The sequence below is a fragment of the Salminus brasiliensis genome, chromosome 2 (genome assembly GCF_030463535.1).
Source record: "Salminus brasiliensis chromosome 2, fSalBra1.hap2, whole genome shotgun sequence".
Taxonomy (NCBI): domain Eukaryota; kingdom Metazoa; phylum Chordata; class Actinopteri; order Characiformes; family Bryconidae; genus Salminus; species Salminus brasiliensis.
This window is the reverse complement of record NC_132879.1, coordinates 46,816,346-46,830,025: the sequence shown is the minus strand read 5'-3', so window position 1 is coordinate 46,830,025 and position 13,680 is coordinate 46,816,346. Positions and strand designations below refer to the sequence as shown.

The window sequence follows — 13,680 nt, the reverse complement described above, 5'->3', positions numbered from 1 at the left end:
TGGGTGGTATATATACTATTTTATTCTGAATAGTGCAGCTGCTGTAAGTGGCTGTTTGTGCTCGTTTTAATCTGTAATCTGTGTGCATTGTAACATGATATGAAGGCATGCTGTTTATCGTTATATCTAGAGAGGTGCAACAAAGCACGTGAACGTGACGTGCTCGTAATTCCGACTTCACAAAATCTTCCGACTAGCGCGTGAACGCTGCACTGGACGCGTTGCTTTCAGCAGCTTGCTAACCGTCAGTATGGTTATCGCTGGAAATACCATGGCCCTGACACTTTTTTGGGAACAGGCGTCTTGCAAAAACGTATGATTTAATGCAACCCTTTTTTCACGAGGCGTATTAAAGCGACGAGGTCGATAATATATAAAGCAACGTTCAAAATGTTTATTTTGTGATTTCCGATTCACATTTGACCAACTCAATTAGATAGTATTTTGACTGAACGTAAACATAAAAAATGTTTAACGTTACCCTGCACTCAAATTCGACTAAAAAAAAAGACTAATATTGACTGAATATTGGACACGCTAACGAAAACGCGCAATCGCATTATTTGGGGGGGGGGTGTCCCTTCTCTCTCGCCATACTGTTGTCATGGGAAAGTGTCATGATGGTGGTTGATTCAGTGACTGCTGGACTTATTTACCCTTTAAACTGGTCTTTCACTGAAATTCACATTTCTCGTTGTTAATCATGTGGCCCAGGAGTAGTGCTGTAACTCTACAGTGTTGAGGTTGAATGCAGCGGCTTAGCTGCCTGAGCCGCGGCGCCTCCCGCTGACTGATGCAGCCCCGCTGATCCCTCACTGTGGTCCGCAGGCTGTAGACATCATGACCGAGGCCCTGCGCGACGAGGAGCTGCGGCCCGTCCCGAAGGAGAGGGCCATTCTGGAGAGTTTCTTCACGCAGCTCGGCATGTTCTCCTTCGACAGGGCAAAAGACTACGTGGAGAAGGAGAAGGATGGTAGCAAGAGCGCAGGAGCCATCTGGGCCTCGCTGCTGGCTGCCCTGGCCCACCTGGCCGCGGCGGAGAAAGCCTACCACAACATGACTTTCCTCGGGCAAAAGCTGGGTAAGCTAAACCAGAATTTCATCCCCTACAGATCTCCTTTTTCTGATATCTGATATCAGTAAAAATCTCCACTAGCATTTAATATTTGAGCGCTGTTTTTATTTATATATGTGCTGTAAAGTACGAAATAGATAAAAAAAAAAAGCAGAAGTATCCATGAAACATTAACATGCTAGCTAATGGTGATGGAAGTGCCTTAAAGGACACATACCCGGGATAAAGCTCATTTCCCTCACTTCTGTAAATAGGACAGTGGGGCAGTGTAAATAGTGGGGCAGTGGTGGCTCAGCGGTTAGAGCGCCGGGTTATCGATAACAGGGTTGTGGGTTCGATTCCCGGGCTTGGCAAGCTGCCACTGTTGGGCCCTTGAGCAAGGCCCTTTACCCTCTCTGCTCCCCGGGCGCTGGAGTTGGCTGCCCACCGCTCTGGGTGTGTGTGTGTACTCACTGCCCCTAGCTCACTAGTGTGTGTGTGAGTGTGTGTTCACTACCACAGATGGGTTAAATGCGGAGGACCCATTTCGCTGTACAGTGTACACTGTACAATGACAAATACGTGCACCTTTACCTTTAGGATTTTGATGTAGTATGTAAACATTGACACTTAATCATTCAATATATAGAAACTTGTTACTTTCTGAATTCATTGTTTTTGTGATCTCAGAAAAAACAGCACTTTTAAACATCCACTTATTTAGCCCTCATCAGCTTAGCCTCACCTATTCACACTGAAGTTATAGGGAGTGGATAAGAAATGGATCAGCTCTGAATGCAGCACAATACAGCCAATCGGAACAAAAGTCATTTACATGTCAGTCCTGAAAGCATTAAAAAAAACTCCCACACCTGCACCACAACTAGATCTCACATAAGAGACAAAAAAAACCCAAAACATAGGACGCACCCCATTTCAACACCTGTCCTAGTCTGGTAGTGTAGTGGGTAACGGTGTCTTTCCGTGTAGACTAGGATTCGACTCCCTGGCTGGGCAAGCACATCACACTACAAGCTAATACGAGTCCTTGGACAAGTCCTAGTCCCTAATACTACACTGGCCTACCTATGTAACTTGATTCAGTTGTAAGCCTTTCTTGATAAGAAAGTTAGCCAAAGTATGAAAGTCGCCATAAATGTAAATATATGAAAGCTTTTGTTACATGATGACAGCGTAAATGTGTGGTGAATCATAGCCAAACCTACCAGAATAAAACACCAATTTTTTTTTTGCAGTGTTGGCGCGTTCCTAGAAACCCACTCTTAACCCAAAACGATCATAACTGATTCCTTCTCTCACAAATGTTTCTTTCTTTTTGAAACAGGTTCTAGGTTTTGTGTAGTCTGTAAACACTGATAAAGTTTCCAAACTTAGCATCAACTTCTCATCTCAACCCTGAATGGAAACAGAGCTACGAAACAGCCGATCTTTTCATTCATTATTATAAAAAACATTCAAGCATTCACAGATTGTCGCCATAAGTAGACACCAAGGAGCAAAATGTAGAATAATGCAGCCTTTAAGGAAGTTAGCTGGTGTCCTTAAACGGTTTCAGTTTGCTTTGGTTTTGTACAGCAGATGGCACCAGAGAGCCACACTTCGAGGGCACTGAATCGTCACTGTATCAGCACACCTTCCTGATGTATTACTGATGTGAGTCTCAAGGGAGGCGACTTCAGATTGCTTTGTTATCCATGTGCTATTGTGATTTTATTGTTTGTTAGGTGGGCAGTCATTCTTCAGCAGGAAGGATTCCATCAGGACCATTTACACATCTTTACACAATGAACTGAAGAAGGTGGTATCCATGGGCCGTCATCCCCCCGCAGGCTCCAGCCCTTACCTGGAAGAGCTGCTCTCCCATCTGTCCGAGCAGCTGTGCCACTTCACGCAGGCCAGGATGGAGATAGCCGACCTCTATGAGAAGATGCATTCTCTCGGCAGCCAGAAAACAGTCAACTCTGAGGAACTGGTGAGCACGTTGGAGAGTATCCTGCAGAAGTACAGTTCCAGGTCAGTACAGAGTTAGTTGCTGGTGGACAGTGGGGGGGCTTAAATCCAAAATTTAAAATGTCACCAGTATATTTTTGGTAAACCTGGACACGCTTATTAAGGTGTTTAGAAGTGGGGATTGACTGTCACCAATCTTATAGTTGTAAATGCATGCCCAAAAATGTGGACCAGCTCAACATGCATCCAGATCTTCATTTGTTTGGCTCAAGGCTGAATGGTATGGCCAAAACTGTGTAACACAGTGTTTGTTAAGATTATGGTGGTTTTACAGTATATCACAGTATTGTGATTGTGACTTGTGGGTGTGGCTTATTCATGTGTCGAGTACATGAAATTCATATTTATCAATTTTTTTTAATTCTATCATGTATATAATGAAGACGTTAACCCAGTTTTTGCTGTAGGGCTCATGTTAGCTTTGGCCCAGTGTATGAAACGGCGACGTTAGCTGGTTAACAGCCTCTCCTCTAATATCGCAATAGTGAGCTTGCAGACAGTAGCAGTAGTTTTATTTTAAACCAGGGTGATGCGAAAACAGCCTAGGGGCCTTTGTGTGTGCGAGCCTACTTTTGTAGAAATGGATTTACCACTTGAGTCTCTAATGTCTTCCGGGTTAGTTAGACATTAGAGGGCGCCTCGGAGCGAGTCCAAAATGATTGTTAATATGAAGCATTTGGGCAAAATCAGTTAATAAATGTCAGATCATTTTATTTATATACTGAAAAGTTCCTTTATTTCCTGTTTCATCACCTGATCAGACAGATTTCTAAAAGCTTCTCAACTCCAGTTATAAGACTTGGTAGAAGTGCCTTATTTGTAATGATTACATTAGTGAGTGTGAACCGTTTTACGGCAGCCCCCCTAAAGAGACAGGGGAGAACACAGTGATGTAATAATTAATACCTTTATATAGCATTAGCTGGCCAGGACGTTAATTGCTGGCCATCGATACCATCAAACAAAGCTGTTGTGTTGTAGATATCCGTAACTCCTGTGTCCGCTCGCCAACCAGTCAGTACTCTGTACCAATAATGCTAGCTGAAGAAAAATGGAGCTATCCAGGTTTGTGTTCTTTGCTTTTCCGTTTAAATATGTCTTTCTACTTTCCAAAATTAAAGGAAGATCCTGGGCAAGTGGTTAGACACTATTTTAACTTTCAGTTTCTAGCCGTTTAGCTCCATTAATCTTTGTTTATTGAGGACTGCTTCATGGGCTCCCTCTGGCGTTTTGCTTGACGGTGGGGAAATGGGAAGCGGCCAGGCTCTTCATAAACTCTGGCATACTGTTGCAGATTAGGGCTAAGTGTTTGTGCTGTTTGTGATGCATGTGGCACAGACAAATTGATGTGATTAGAGAACATAATGTGTTTAACCCTGAAGAGAAATGATGCCAGCCATACTAGTTTCAGTTCAAATGTTTAAATAAAGTCTGTTCACATAACCTGTGCACATAGATTATTGAAGAAAGGGATGAATTTACATAGAAGAGATTGGTGACTGTCTAAATTCAGTCTTTGTTAGCCTAGCATGTGCATTATACCAAGCATGTATTGTCTGATTGATTGACTGCATCTGAGGTCAGTGATAAATCAGTAGCTCCGAAATTGTGCCCTATTCACTATCCCTCACATGAGAAAATCCAGATCACTGTATAGAAGCACTACTATAGGGAACAAATCTGAAGCTCACTGATGTTTGATAGCAGAGTGTGTGCATAAACAGTCTGAGCGTTGGTTATCTTCAGAGAGACTGTGCACAAATCTTCTAACAAACAAAGCAGAAGAATTGTGGATATCCAATGTACAGTAAAGAGACATGGTCTGAACACTGTGTAGTACGAGGCGCTACAGGATGGTTGCAGTGCACTAAAAATTTGGCACTTCGTTTTCAGACACCAAAACCCAAGTAGTGCACTATATAGTGAATAGGGCGCAGTGTCGGATACAGCGAGTGTCACTACATCTATAATGCTTTACGCCTGCCCTGTTCTTACTGATTAAGGTCAGTGCCTAATGAAGTAGTTCTGTGGTTTTGTACAGTGCCACAGAGCTATTAGCTATTGACTAGGGAAACGGTGTTATTTACAATGCCAGCTGTTCCAATATCAGCTGTACAAGTGATCGTGTGGCAGGAGAATCGTTCTGTTGGGTGTCTGTCTGGAAAAGACTGGCAGAGAGTAAAGGGAGTTGGAGAGAGAGATATGCAGACGCCCAGTATTTTCGCTGCCAGTATCCATCATTTCCTCCCACGGGAGGAGTTTCTCCCCTATCTCTACGCTGGGGTCACTGTGCACAGGCTTTCCTCTTTAACATTGAGCTTTCTATGCTATTTGTTCATGTGCTGTAGCTGAAAGCTGTTCGGAAAGCAAGTGGTAGTGTGTTATTTAAATAAAAATAAATAAGTAATAGAAGATAATCCACTTGTTTTAGGTCCAGTTATGTCCAACCAATAAAACGAGGGTTAAACTGAACTGGAGTGAACGCAGGGCTGAACTGTGGGACAGATTTACTCCTGTTTGTGATTAAAAATGCTAAACCTGCTGATGTTGGTACTGTTTACACGGACGTAGTGGAAGAATTCACCCTGCCGGATTTTTCGTCCTCAGCACAGCAAGTGCTAATTTCTTTAGTCTGTTCGTTCAGAGATGTGAGGTGGTGTTGAACATAGACGCTATGCTGTGCAAAACTCGTCACCTGATTTCTCACCGATCAGACCCATATGCTTTGTTAAACGGAGCAGGCGGAAGGTTGATAGCGCTATTTTTAAGAGCTGAAGGTGATGGTGCACAAGTGTAAATGTGACCGGAGCAGATTCTGTTTTATGAGCGTGGCCGGCTGGTCACTGGTTATGGTCCATCATATCGATAACCATCCGATTCCAGTCATCGGCCGAGTGATCGGTGCATCTCTAATTGAAAGATATGTCTCTGTCTCTTCACCTCTATCTAAATGTTACAGTTTAAATCAGTGTATTCATTGTTTGGAAGCTGACTGAGATCAGTTGCCTGTTTGTTTGTTTGTTTATTTATTTCTTTATTTATTCCTCTTCCTTCTCCCTCCCATGTGTTTCTTCCATGTGGATGTCTGTATTGATTATCTACACTGTTACTGGCATAACTTTGATATTAGCGAACTCAGTGAAACATTGGTCAGTGATGTGATGTCCATCATTGATATAAGCCACACAGCACAGCAGTGAAATAGAGGCTGCTGCTTTGCTTTGAGACAGGACTTGGCGGACTTGGCAGCCAAAAGAAAATGGCTGCAAGCTTTTTGTTGTTTGTTAGCTGCATTAACCTTGTGCATTCAGCCTAAAACTCTAGATTTGGTGACAATTTGACTGACTACATTTGGGGTGAGGAGGAAACTCTGCACTTGACAGCTGGGCTTGGTTATTAGTTATTTAGATATGTGATTATTATTGATAATAATATATAACTGTTGTTTTAAGGCTGCATAGAAAGGGCAAATATGCCAGTAGTTAAATAGCTACATTATACAGACCAACTCAGAAGGTTTGTAGATGTACAGGTTAGGTAGTATTTTCTAGTCGATACTTGCATTCAGAAGCAGCTCATGTTAACAGAACCCTCTTGTTTTTTCCAGCTTTCAAAAGCAGAGGTTAAAATGGGCTAGAGCTGTGGGCCTTCCTGCTGTTTCATGATGTTTTAACTTGCTGAGTAAATCCAGTGTTCTGTTTGCAGTGAAACGACTGAAAACACTTGAGTGGCAGACGTGTGTGAAGAGAATTGATCGTATATGAACCATCCTCTTTCCACAAGAGAGATGGAGAGGAGGAGGGGATGGGGAGGACACTTGTAATTCCATTACAACTCCCACAATACCATGCAAATCCAGACTTTACTTTCTAACGGCTTAAGTTTTCTCGGTGGAACTCTTGCTTGGGAAATTTGGTCCCGCCGCATGTTCATCAGTCTTCGTCCACAGCTTACTGTGTACCATATATTTTCCTTGACAGGCGCGAATACATGTACTGTTACACATCTAGTGTCAGCAACTCTAGGTTGTGAAATTGAATATGTAGATCTACACAATGCCTGGATATTGGAAGATTGAGTAGATGCACAGATTGCAGTTTTCCTGGCTGATTCAGATTTCTGATTGATCGTTTATTTATTTATTTATTAACATGACTGCTCGATTCAGATTTTCTTAGAATCATAAATGACAGCATACAGAAACATTGTTGTTAATTGCTATTGTAGATTAGGCACAGATACACACCCGTAATTCAGCCAAACACACTTCACTATAAACTTAACTGTTAAACTGAACTGGAGTGAACACAGGCCTTATCAGTGGCACAGATTCGCTCATTTCTCTCTAACGTTGCTAATGTTTACACAGACAAAGTGGAAGAATTGAACCTGCCGGATTTGACTGCTTATTGATCTCGCTGCTGAGCTCCGTGCCGCAGTAGACATGCAAGGTCACACAAATGTTTTGAACTTTCCAGCGAGGGGCTTTGGCCAAGACAAACTACCCTTTGGTCTGTGTTGGAGGGACTGCCCTCCTGTTGGCTGTGCTGAAGCCCGGTGAAGACTTTTGAGGAATGTACAAGTCTGGCAAGTGCACTGTTAAATGGTGCAGATGAGAGCCGTTTGGGTCAAAGCCACAACCGTGGTTGTGTTTGTGTTGCTGTTGCCTATATGTGGTGTAAATATGATGAGCACAGAATCAGTTATATGAGACTGATCAGTCACCGATCCATTTCAGTCGCTTGTTGCATTTCTGATATGTAGTCAAAAGATAATCAGTGCTATTGAAAAAAGCAGTTTGTAATTGTGCTGTGATGCTGATGTGTCCTACACTGATCATCTTGCACTCTTTGTTCATGTAGCATTCCCTCACAGAACACACTGAATCTCTGACAGATGAAACGCTCACCAGAAACATAATTTCTGTGCTTTGTCAGAACACACATATGCTAATTACCCTGTAGCCTCTTGGCTGTGGTGTCCAGAGCAGCATTACATGAGAATTGGCCTCTTCTACTCCTGGACTCAGAAAGTGGAATTCGCTTGCTTACATGCATTTCTGTATCTGAAAGTGAAAGAATCATGTGTGACATTTGCGAAATACCATATATAGACAAACGTGACTTTTCTCGTGAGCGTTGTCCTGCCCGCTTCACCAGACTTACTTACTGCAGTTACGAGTAAGCCAAGCCCGGAAGTAGCAATCCTTGAGATGCTATGTTCCCTATTGCAAGTCAGTGGTATATCAACAATATGCTACATAATGTTGCTTTAATGACCTCAAATTTAAAACCACAGGAGATGACCTGCACTTGAAAAAGCATGAAGGCCATAAGCCCAGCAGGACTGTTGTGAGCTTGTGTGCGAAGCGGAAAAGGTATACTGCTGTACGGTACAGCTGTGCATGAGTTCAGTACCTGACAAATGGCTTGTGCAGCTTTGAGCTCTCCCACTGCCTGCTCAAGGTGAACTCTGCACTCCTGCTGAAGGGAGGCAGCGATGGATAGAGCCAGATAGAGAGGAAGGCAAGGAAGAAGGATGGATAGAGAGAGAGAGAGATGGCGAGGAAAGATGCCAAGCCGTGAGTAATCACTGGAGGAAGACGTAGGGAGAGAGACCTGATCTTTGCGGCGTTATCTGATCAGTTAATCAGGTAGCGGTGAGCTCTGCTGTCTGACGGCTGCTTGGAGAAGCTTGACCTTGAAATGTGAAGAGTGGACTTCTTGATCAAGCCCCCACTGACCTGCAGAGAAGACGCAACAAAGCAGTCTCTGCTTGTGTGGTTAAAACAGCTATTAGTGTCTCTCTCTCTTTCTCTCTCTCTCTCGCTTCTCTCCCATTCTAGTTCGTCTTTTCTCTCCTTCGCCCGCCTTGCTCGTTCACCCTCGCTCTCGCCCTCTCGCTCACTTTCCCTCACTCTCGCTAAGACGTGTAATTAATGTTCAGTCAGGGGTGAAAAATTCACACGCTGGTGCTGAATACAGAGGTGATGTAATGAGCTATAAGCGTGCTGTATTCATGACTCCAGTCTGTGGCACTAATGAGCCTGGAGAAGCAAGCTGGCATTACAACCTCAACCTCACACATGCGTTTCAGGCAGCATGAGAGGGCTGCTGACTAGATTTTCATGCCATTTTGTCCACTCCATCTGCTGGAACGGCATTTCTTGGGTTAGAGTCTCCACAAACCATCTCGGTCATGGTTCTCGTCGTCCATTTTGTGTTGATATTTGACGGCCATTTTAGCTTCTTTTCCACTGCAGAGCTAAATGGTGACCGTTCCAAGGCCGTTCCCATCTGGACCCAGTTGGGAATGGAGCCCCCTTAGAAACGGTGCCCGGCGTGGTTTTCTCGATAGATGGTTAGAGAACTGGAATCAGTATGGCTGAACTGTTCAGGTGGGGTGACTTGATTTGCGTAGAGTTTGGTTTTGTGTTTGGTAACCGCTCAAGATTTAACAAAAAAAGAAAGCGTGGGAGAGGCTCTGGACATCTCCTGCGTCCTGCAGCGCTGGACCAGAAATTAGACCAGGGACCGCCATTGTATAAGGACGTGTCGGTGTTGTGAATGTGCTCAAGAGGAGATTTTCACAACACCTAGTCACATGTCTGTCCTGTGTGGTAGTGTTATTTTAAATTTAGCTGGAGCATGACACATGCACTATATAGACAAAACTATTTGGACGCCTGCTTTTTCTTCACTTCTTCCTAAATCAAGAGTATTGAAAGAGTTTATCCTGATTTTGTTGGGGCAACTGTTTCAAGAATGGTTCTGGAGCATTGCTGTGAGGATTTGGTTGCATTCAGTGACTAGCGTTATATCAGAAACCTCAACTCATCTCAGGGATTTTGGATAGAGAACCATAGCTCCATAGCTCAATGCTTTATACACCACCCCCCAAGCCCACACCTGGCATTAGGTGTGGTGCCAATAGGCTCATATTTGTCTGCTCCAGAGAGTCCTATTCTATTGGTTGGTACATCTGTGTCAGAAACGGGTGCAACTTCAAGTAGCTGAATGCATCATTTGATGGGATGGCAGAGGAAATGTTTATTATTAGCAGGTCTTGTAAGCCCAGTTGCACGTGATGAAGGGGATGACTGTGTTAAAGACATCTTATTTAGTCCTGTACTTGCATCTGCTCCCCACATCTTCAGTGGGAGGAGCTAGGAAAAGGGAAACGAGAGCGCACAGCTGAAGATACCTCCCCCTTTCCATACCGTTCACGCAGTCTGTGTTGTGGGTTTTATTGCAACACAAAGAGGAAATTGCTTTGTCGCAGAGGTAGAACTTTGCCAGGGGTAAAGTGAGAGGAAGCCACAGAAAGCACAGTGGTTTGATGGAAAGACTGTGGTATGGAATGATGTTAGTTGCAGCTGAGAATGGGCAATGCAGTGAAAATGCTGTGCATGTGTATAATGATAGCAGTATTTAGTTAGGCTACACCAATACTAAATCATTTAGTACATCTTGCCCCATATGGACAAAAGTATTGGGGCATCTGCTCATTCCTGTTTTCTTTTGAAATCAGGGATGTTAAAAAAAAAAAAAATAATAATAATCCTGATTTTGTTGAAGTAACTGTCTCCAGGAAAGGCTTGCTAATAGATCTTGGAGCATTGCTGTGAGGATATGACTGCATTCAGTGCAAACACATTAGTAAGGTCAGGATGATCACCACCTCACCTCATCCCAACTCATTTCAAACACTTTCATTCCAGAGAACACAGTTCCATTACTCCACAGCTGAATGCTGCAACTTAAAGTAGCTGAATGCAGACATTTGGACATAGAGTGCACCTTTATGCTCCGTATCGCCTTATATTGATCCAATCTTTGCATTTCTATAAATAATCCAGCCAGTCAGCTCAGGTTAGATGTGCTACTAATTCAAATGTCATAGGTAACATCACTTATACGTATAACATTCTGGACTAACTTACTTGGTGTTGTTACCTTTTGAATGTTCCTCATTGCTGTGGGATGTGAGTAATGTCCATTAAGTAATGCCACTGAACAGGGCAGTGTGCTAATAGACAGTAATAAACAGTGGTCAGTACAAAGGATCCGAATGGGATCCAGCTTAAACTAGCCAAAACCTGATCCATTAATATCCACTGGATCAGATCTGAACATGTTTACTTTCTATTAACTATAAGTAATATAATTTTCTGTTGTACTGGTCAGCGTTCAAGTACGAACAATATCCATGGTATGTTTATTGTGGCATCAATAACAATATCATGTTGTCCAACACGAGTTGCTGCCTTAACTGTTTTGTCGTTTTTAATTTCTCTCTCTATGCCGCAGGTTCCACCACCCAATCCTGAGCCGACTAGAGGGCAGCTTCCAGGTGGAGGTGGACGTCCTGACGCAGCTGCTGCGTTGCCAGGCCCAGATCTCAGAGTGGCACTTCTTGCCCTCGCTCCTTAACTTGCATGGAGCCCACTCCAAGCTACAGGCATGGGGCCAGGCCTTCGAGCGGCAGCGCGAGACTCGGAAGCACCTGTTCGGCGGCCAGTCACAGCGAGCCACGCAACCTCCGCACCTGTACCTGTGGTTACAACGGCTGCAAGGCGCATTGCTGGCTAAGTTCACCTTCTACTTCCATGAGGCGCTGAGTCGGCAGGCACCCCCGGCTGAGATGAAGGCCCTGACGGCCCGTGCCTCGCCCGACTACTTCGGCAAGGTGTCTGCCTTCATCCGCAAGCATGACGCCTCCAGCGTGTCGCTGGTCTTCGACAACCGCGGCTCCGAGAGCTTCCAGGGCCATGGCTACCATCATCCGCACTCGTACCGCGAGGCACCCAAGGGAGTGGACCAGTTCCCGGCTGTTGTGTCGCTTCCTGGGGGTGAGAGGCCACTCACGCACTGGCCCAACGTCATCATGATCATGAGCGACCGTGCGGCCGAACTCAACTCGCTGGACAAGGTCATGCACTTCTACGATGACAAGGTCCAGAGCACCTATTTCCTGGCTCGACCTGAGCCCCACTTCACCTTGGTGGTGATCTTTGACGGGAGGAAGTCAGAGAAGGACTCGCATGTTGTGGCCTTTCTGCAGGAGATCTCCACATCTCTGAGGAACAACAAACCCTTTAGCACGCTCAAGCCAGGCTCCAAAGGTTGAACTGACCATGTCTAGCGTGTTTAACGGACGCTGCCAGAAACTTCCCTTGCTGACTGCAGGGGGTGCTAATGGCCAAGATTAGGTTCTGATGCCACGAGTAAAACCACCCTTTAGCTAAAGAACCTAAACAAGTGCCTAACCAAAACTGCACAGTAAAAAAGTATAGACTGATCTTAGCTTTCCTTGCCAAACGTCAGTTCATTTTGTTATGTCTAGACCTGAGTTCATACGTTATGGTCCAGATGGGCTGGTATTTATGAAAGTGTGGTAATTTCCCTAGCTCAAACACACACCTTTATTCAAATCATGTGTTGGCTAACAGCCTTAGTAGGTGTGTATGTGTGAACAGGGGACTCCAAACAGACTGGAAACAGGCCCTCCTCCCACCTCTTTATGGATCATCCAAACTAAACTCTTGCAGTTGCTCTCCTCCTTATGCTGCTGAAGCTATTTTAATATGTAAACTTTTAATATTTAATCTAAAAAGTGAAACACCAGAGGTCCAGCACTAATGCTAATATTTTTCTCTTACTGTGAATGTTGTGACCAATTACAATCAGACCAAAATGCCCCTCGTCACCCCCAAGCTTGCTGTGACTAGACTGAGTCCTGCTACTGTGATACCCCCCCTTTTTAATTTGCAGTACATAAACCGTTTTAACAGTTAGGTGTTTGATTTTATCCTAAATCCTTTGTGTATTGCAGTTATTCACTGAAATAAAATTTATTTTAAAAGGTTTGAATTACGTTGTATCATTTTCAGTATGTGATGTAATGACGCACGTTTCCTGTGAGGTAGCAGAGCGTATGCCAACTTTTTAGCTTCAGCAGCTCATTTTAAATGTTGGGAATCAGAGATTTTTTTGACAAGTTTTGACAAGATGCATGCAGGCTGCCATGTCCCCCTGCTGGCGAAAGGGATGAAGATTCTACCATATCCTGACATTTGGATTCTAAGCACCCCCTCCAGAGAACAGGTGCTCAGAGACATGAGCAGGTTGTTGGACTTTAGTTCTCACAGCGAACAATTTGGGACAAATGTCAGTTATCCCTGTCACAGACTACACAGTTTGTAGGCATATCCCTAGACTTCTGGACGATGATGCTCCTGCACCTGGACCTCGCACTGACCAAACTGCTCTTCGTTTGCGGCCTCAAGCTAGGCATGATGGCGAAGCCACATGTAGAGTTGTTACTGATTCAGGGCTGGCTCACAATTCACCCCACAATGGCCATATCAGCTTTGTTTTTCCATGCTGTCCATATTGCCCTGTGAGAGCTCTTGATGTGAAAGGACCTTGTCTCCCAGGTTTTAGTGTGGAGCCCATGCCTGGAACTCCTCCGGCTATGGCTGTGACCTTAAGGCCTCCTTTGATCTAGCGTCTGAGGTCAGGAACAGTATCCTGAATAGCCAAAGTTTCTTCCACCTGTGCATTGTACGAGAGCAAATGGTGGACAAGCAGACC

The 13,680-nt window shown here is 44.3% G+C and overlaps 1 protein-coding gene across 1 annotated transcript; it reads left to right on the top strand.

The window, feature by feature from the left end:
• The first annotated feature begins 607 nt into the window (after window positions 1–607).
• On the top strand, window positions 608–12,950 carry kics2 (KICSTOR subunit 2). The gene is made up of 3 exons (XM_072673927.1): window positions 608–1,081; window positions 2,800–3,088; window positions 11,395–12,950. Exons 1-3 carry the CDS (start codon window positions 841–843, stop codon window positions 12,212–12,214), a joined length of 1,350 nt encoding a protein of 449 aa, XP_072530028.1. The 5' UTR covers window positions 608–840; the 3' UTR covers window positions 12,215–12,950.
• The last annotated feature ends 730 nt before the right edge of the window (window positions 12,951–13,680 follow it).

Excerpts from the sequence above, each read along its gene's own strand:
- kics2 (XM_072673927.1), top strand. The coding sequence starts at position 841 with ATGACCGAGGCCCTGCGCGACGAGGAGCTGCGGCCCGTCCCGAAGGAG. Across the intron at positions 1,082-2,799 it reads TTTCCTCGGGCAAAAGCTGG|GTGGGCAGTCATTCTTCAGC; the intron begins GTAAGCTAAACC and ends ATTGTTTGTTAG. Across the intron at positions 3,089-11,394 it reads CTGCAGAAGTACAGTTCCAG|GTTCCACCACCCAATCCTGA; the intron begins GTCAGTACAGAG and ends TCTATGCCGCAG.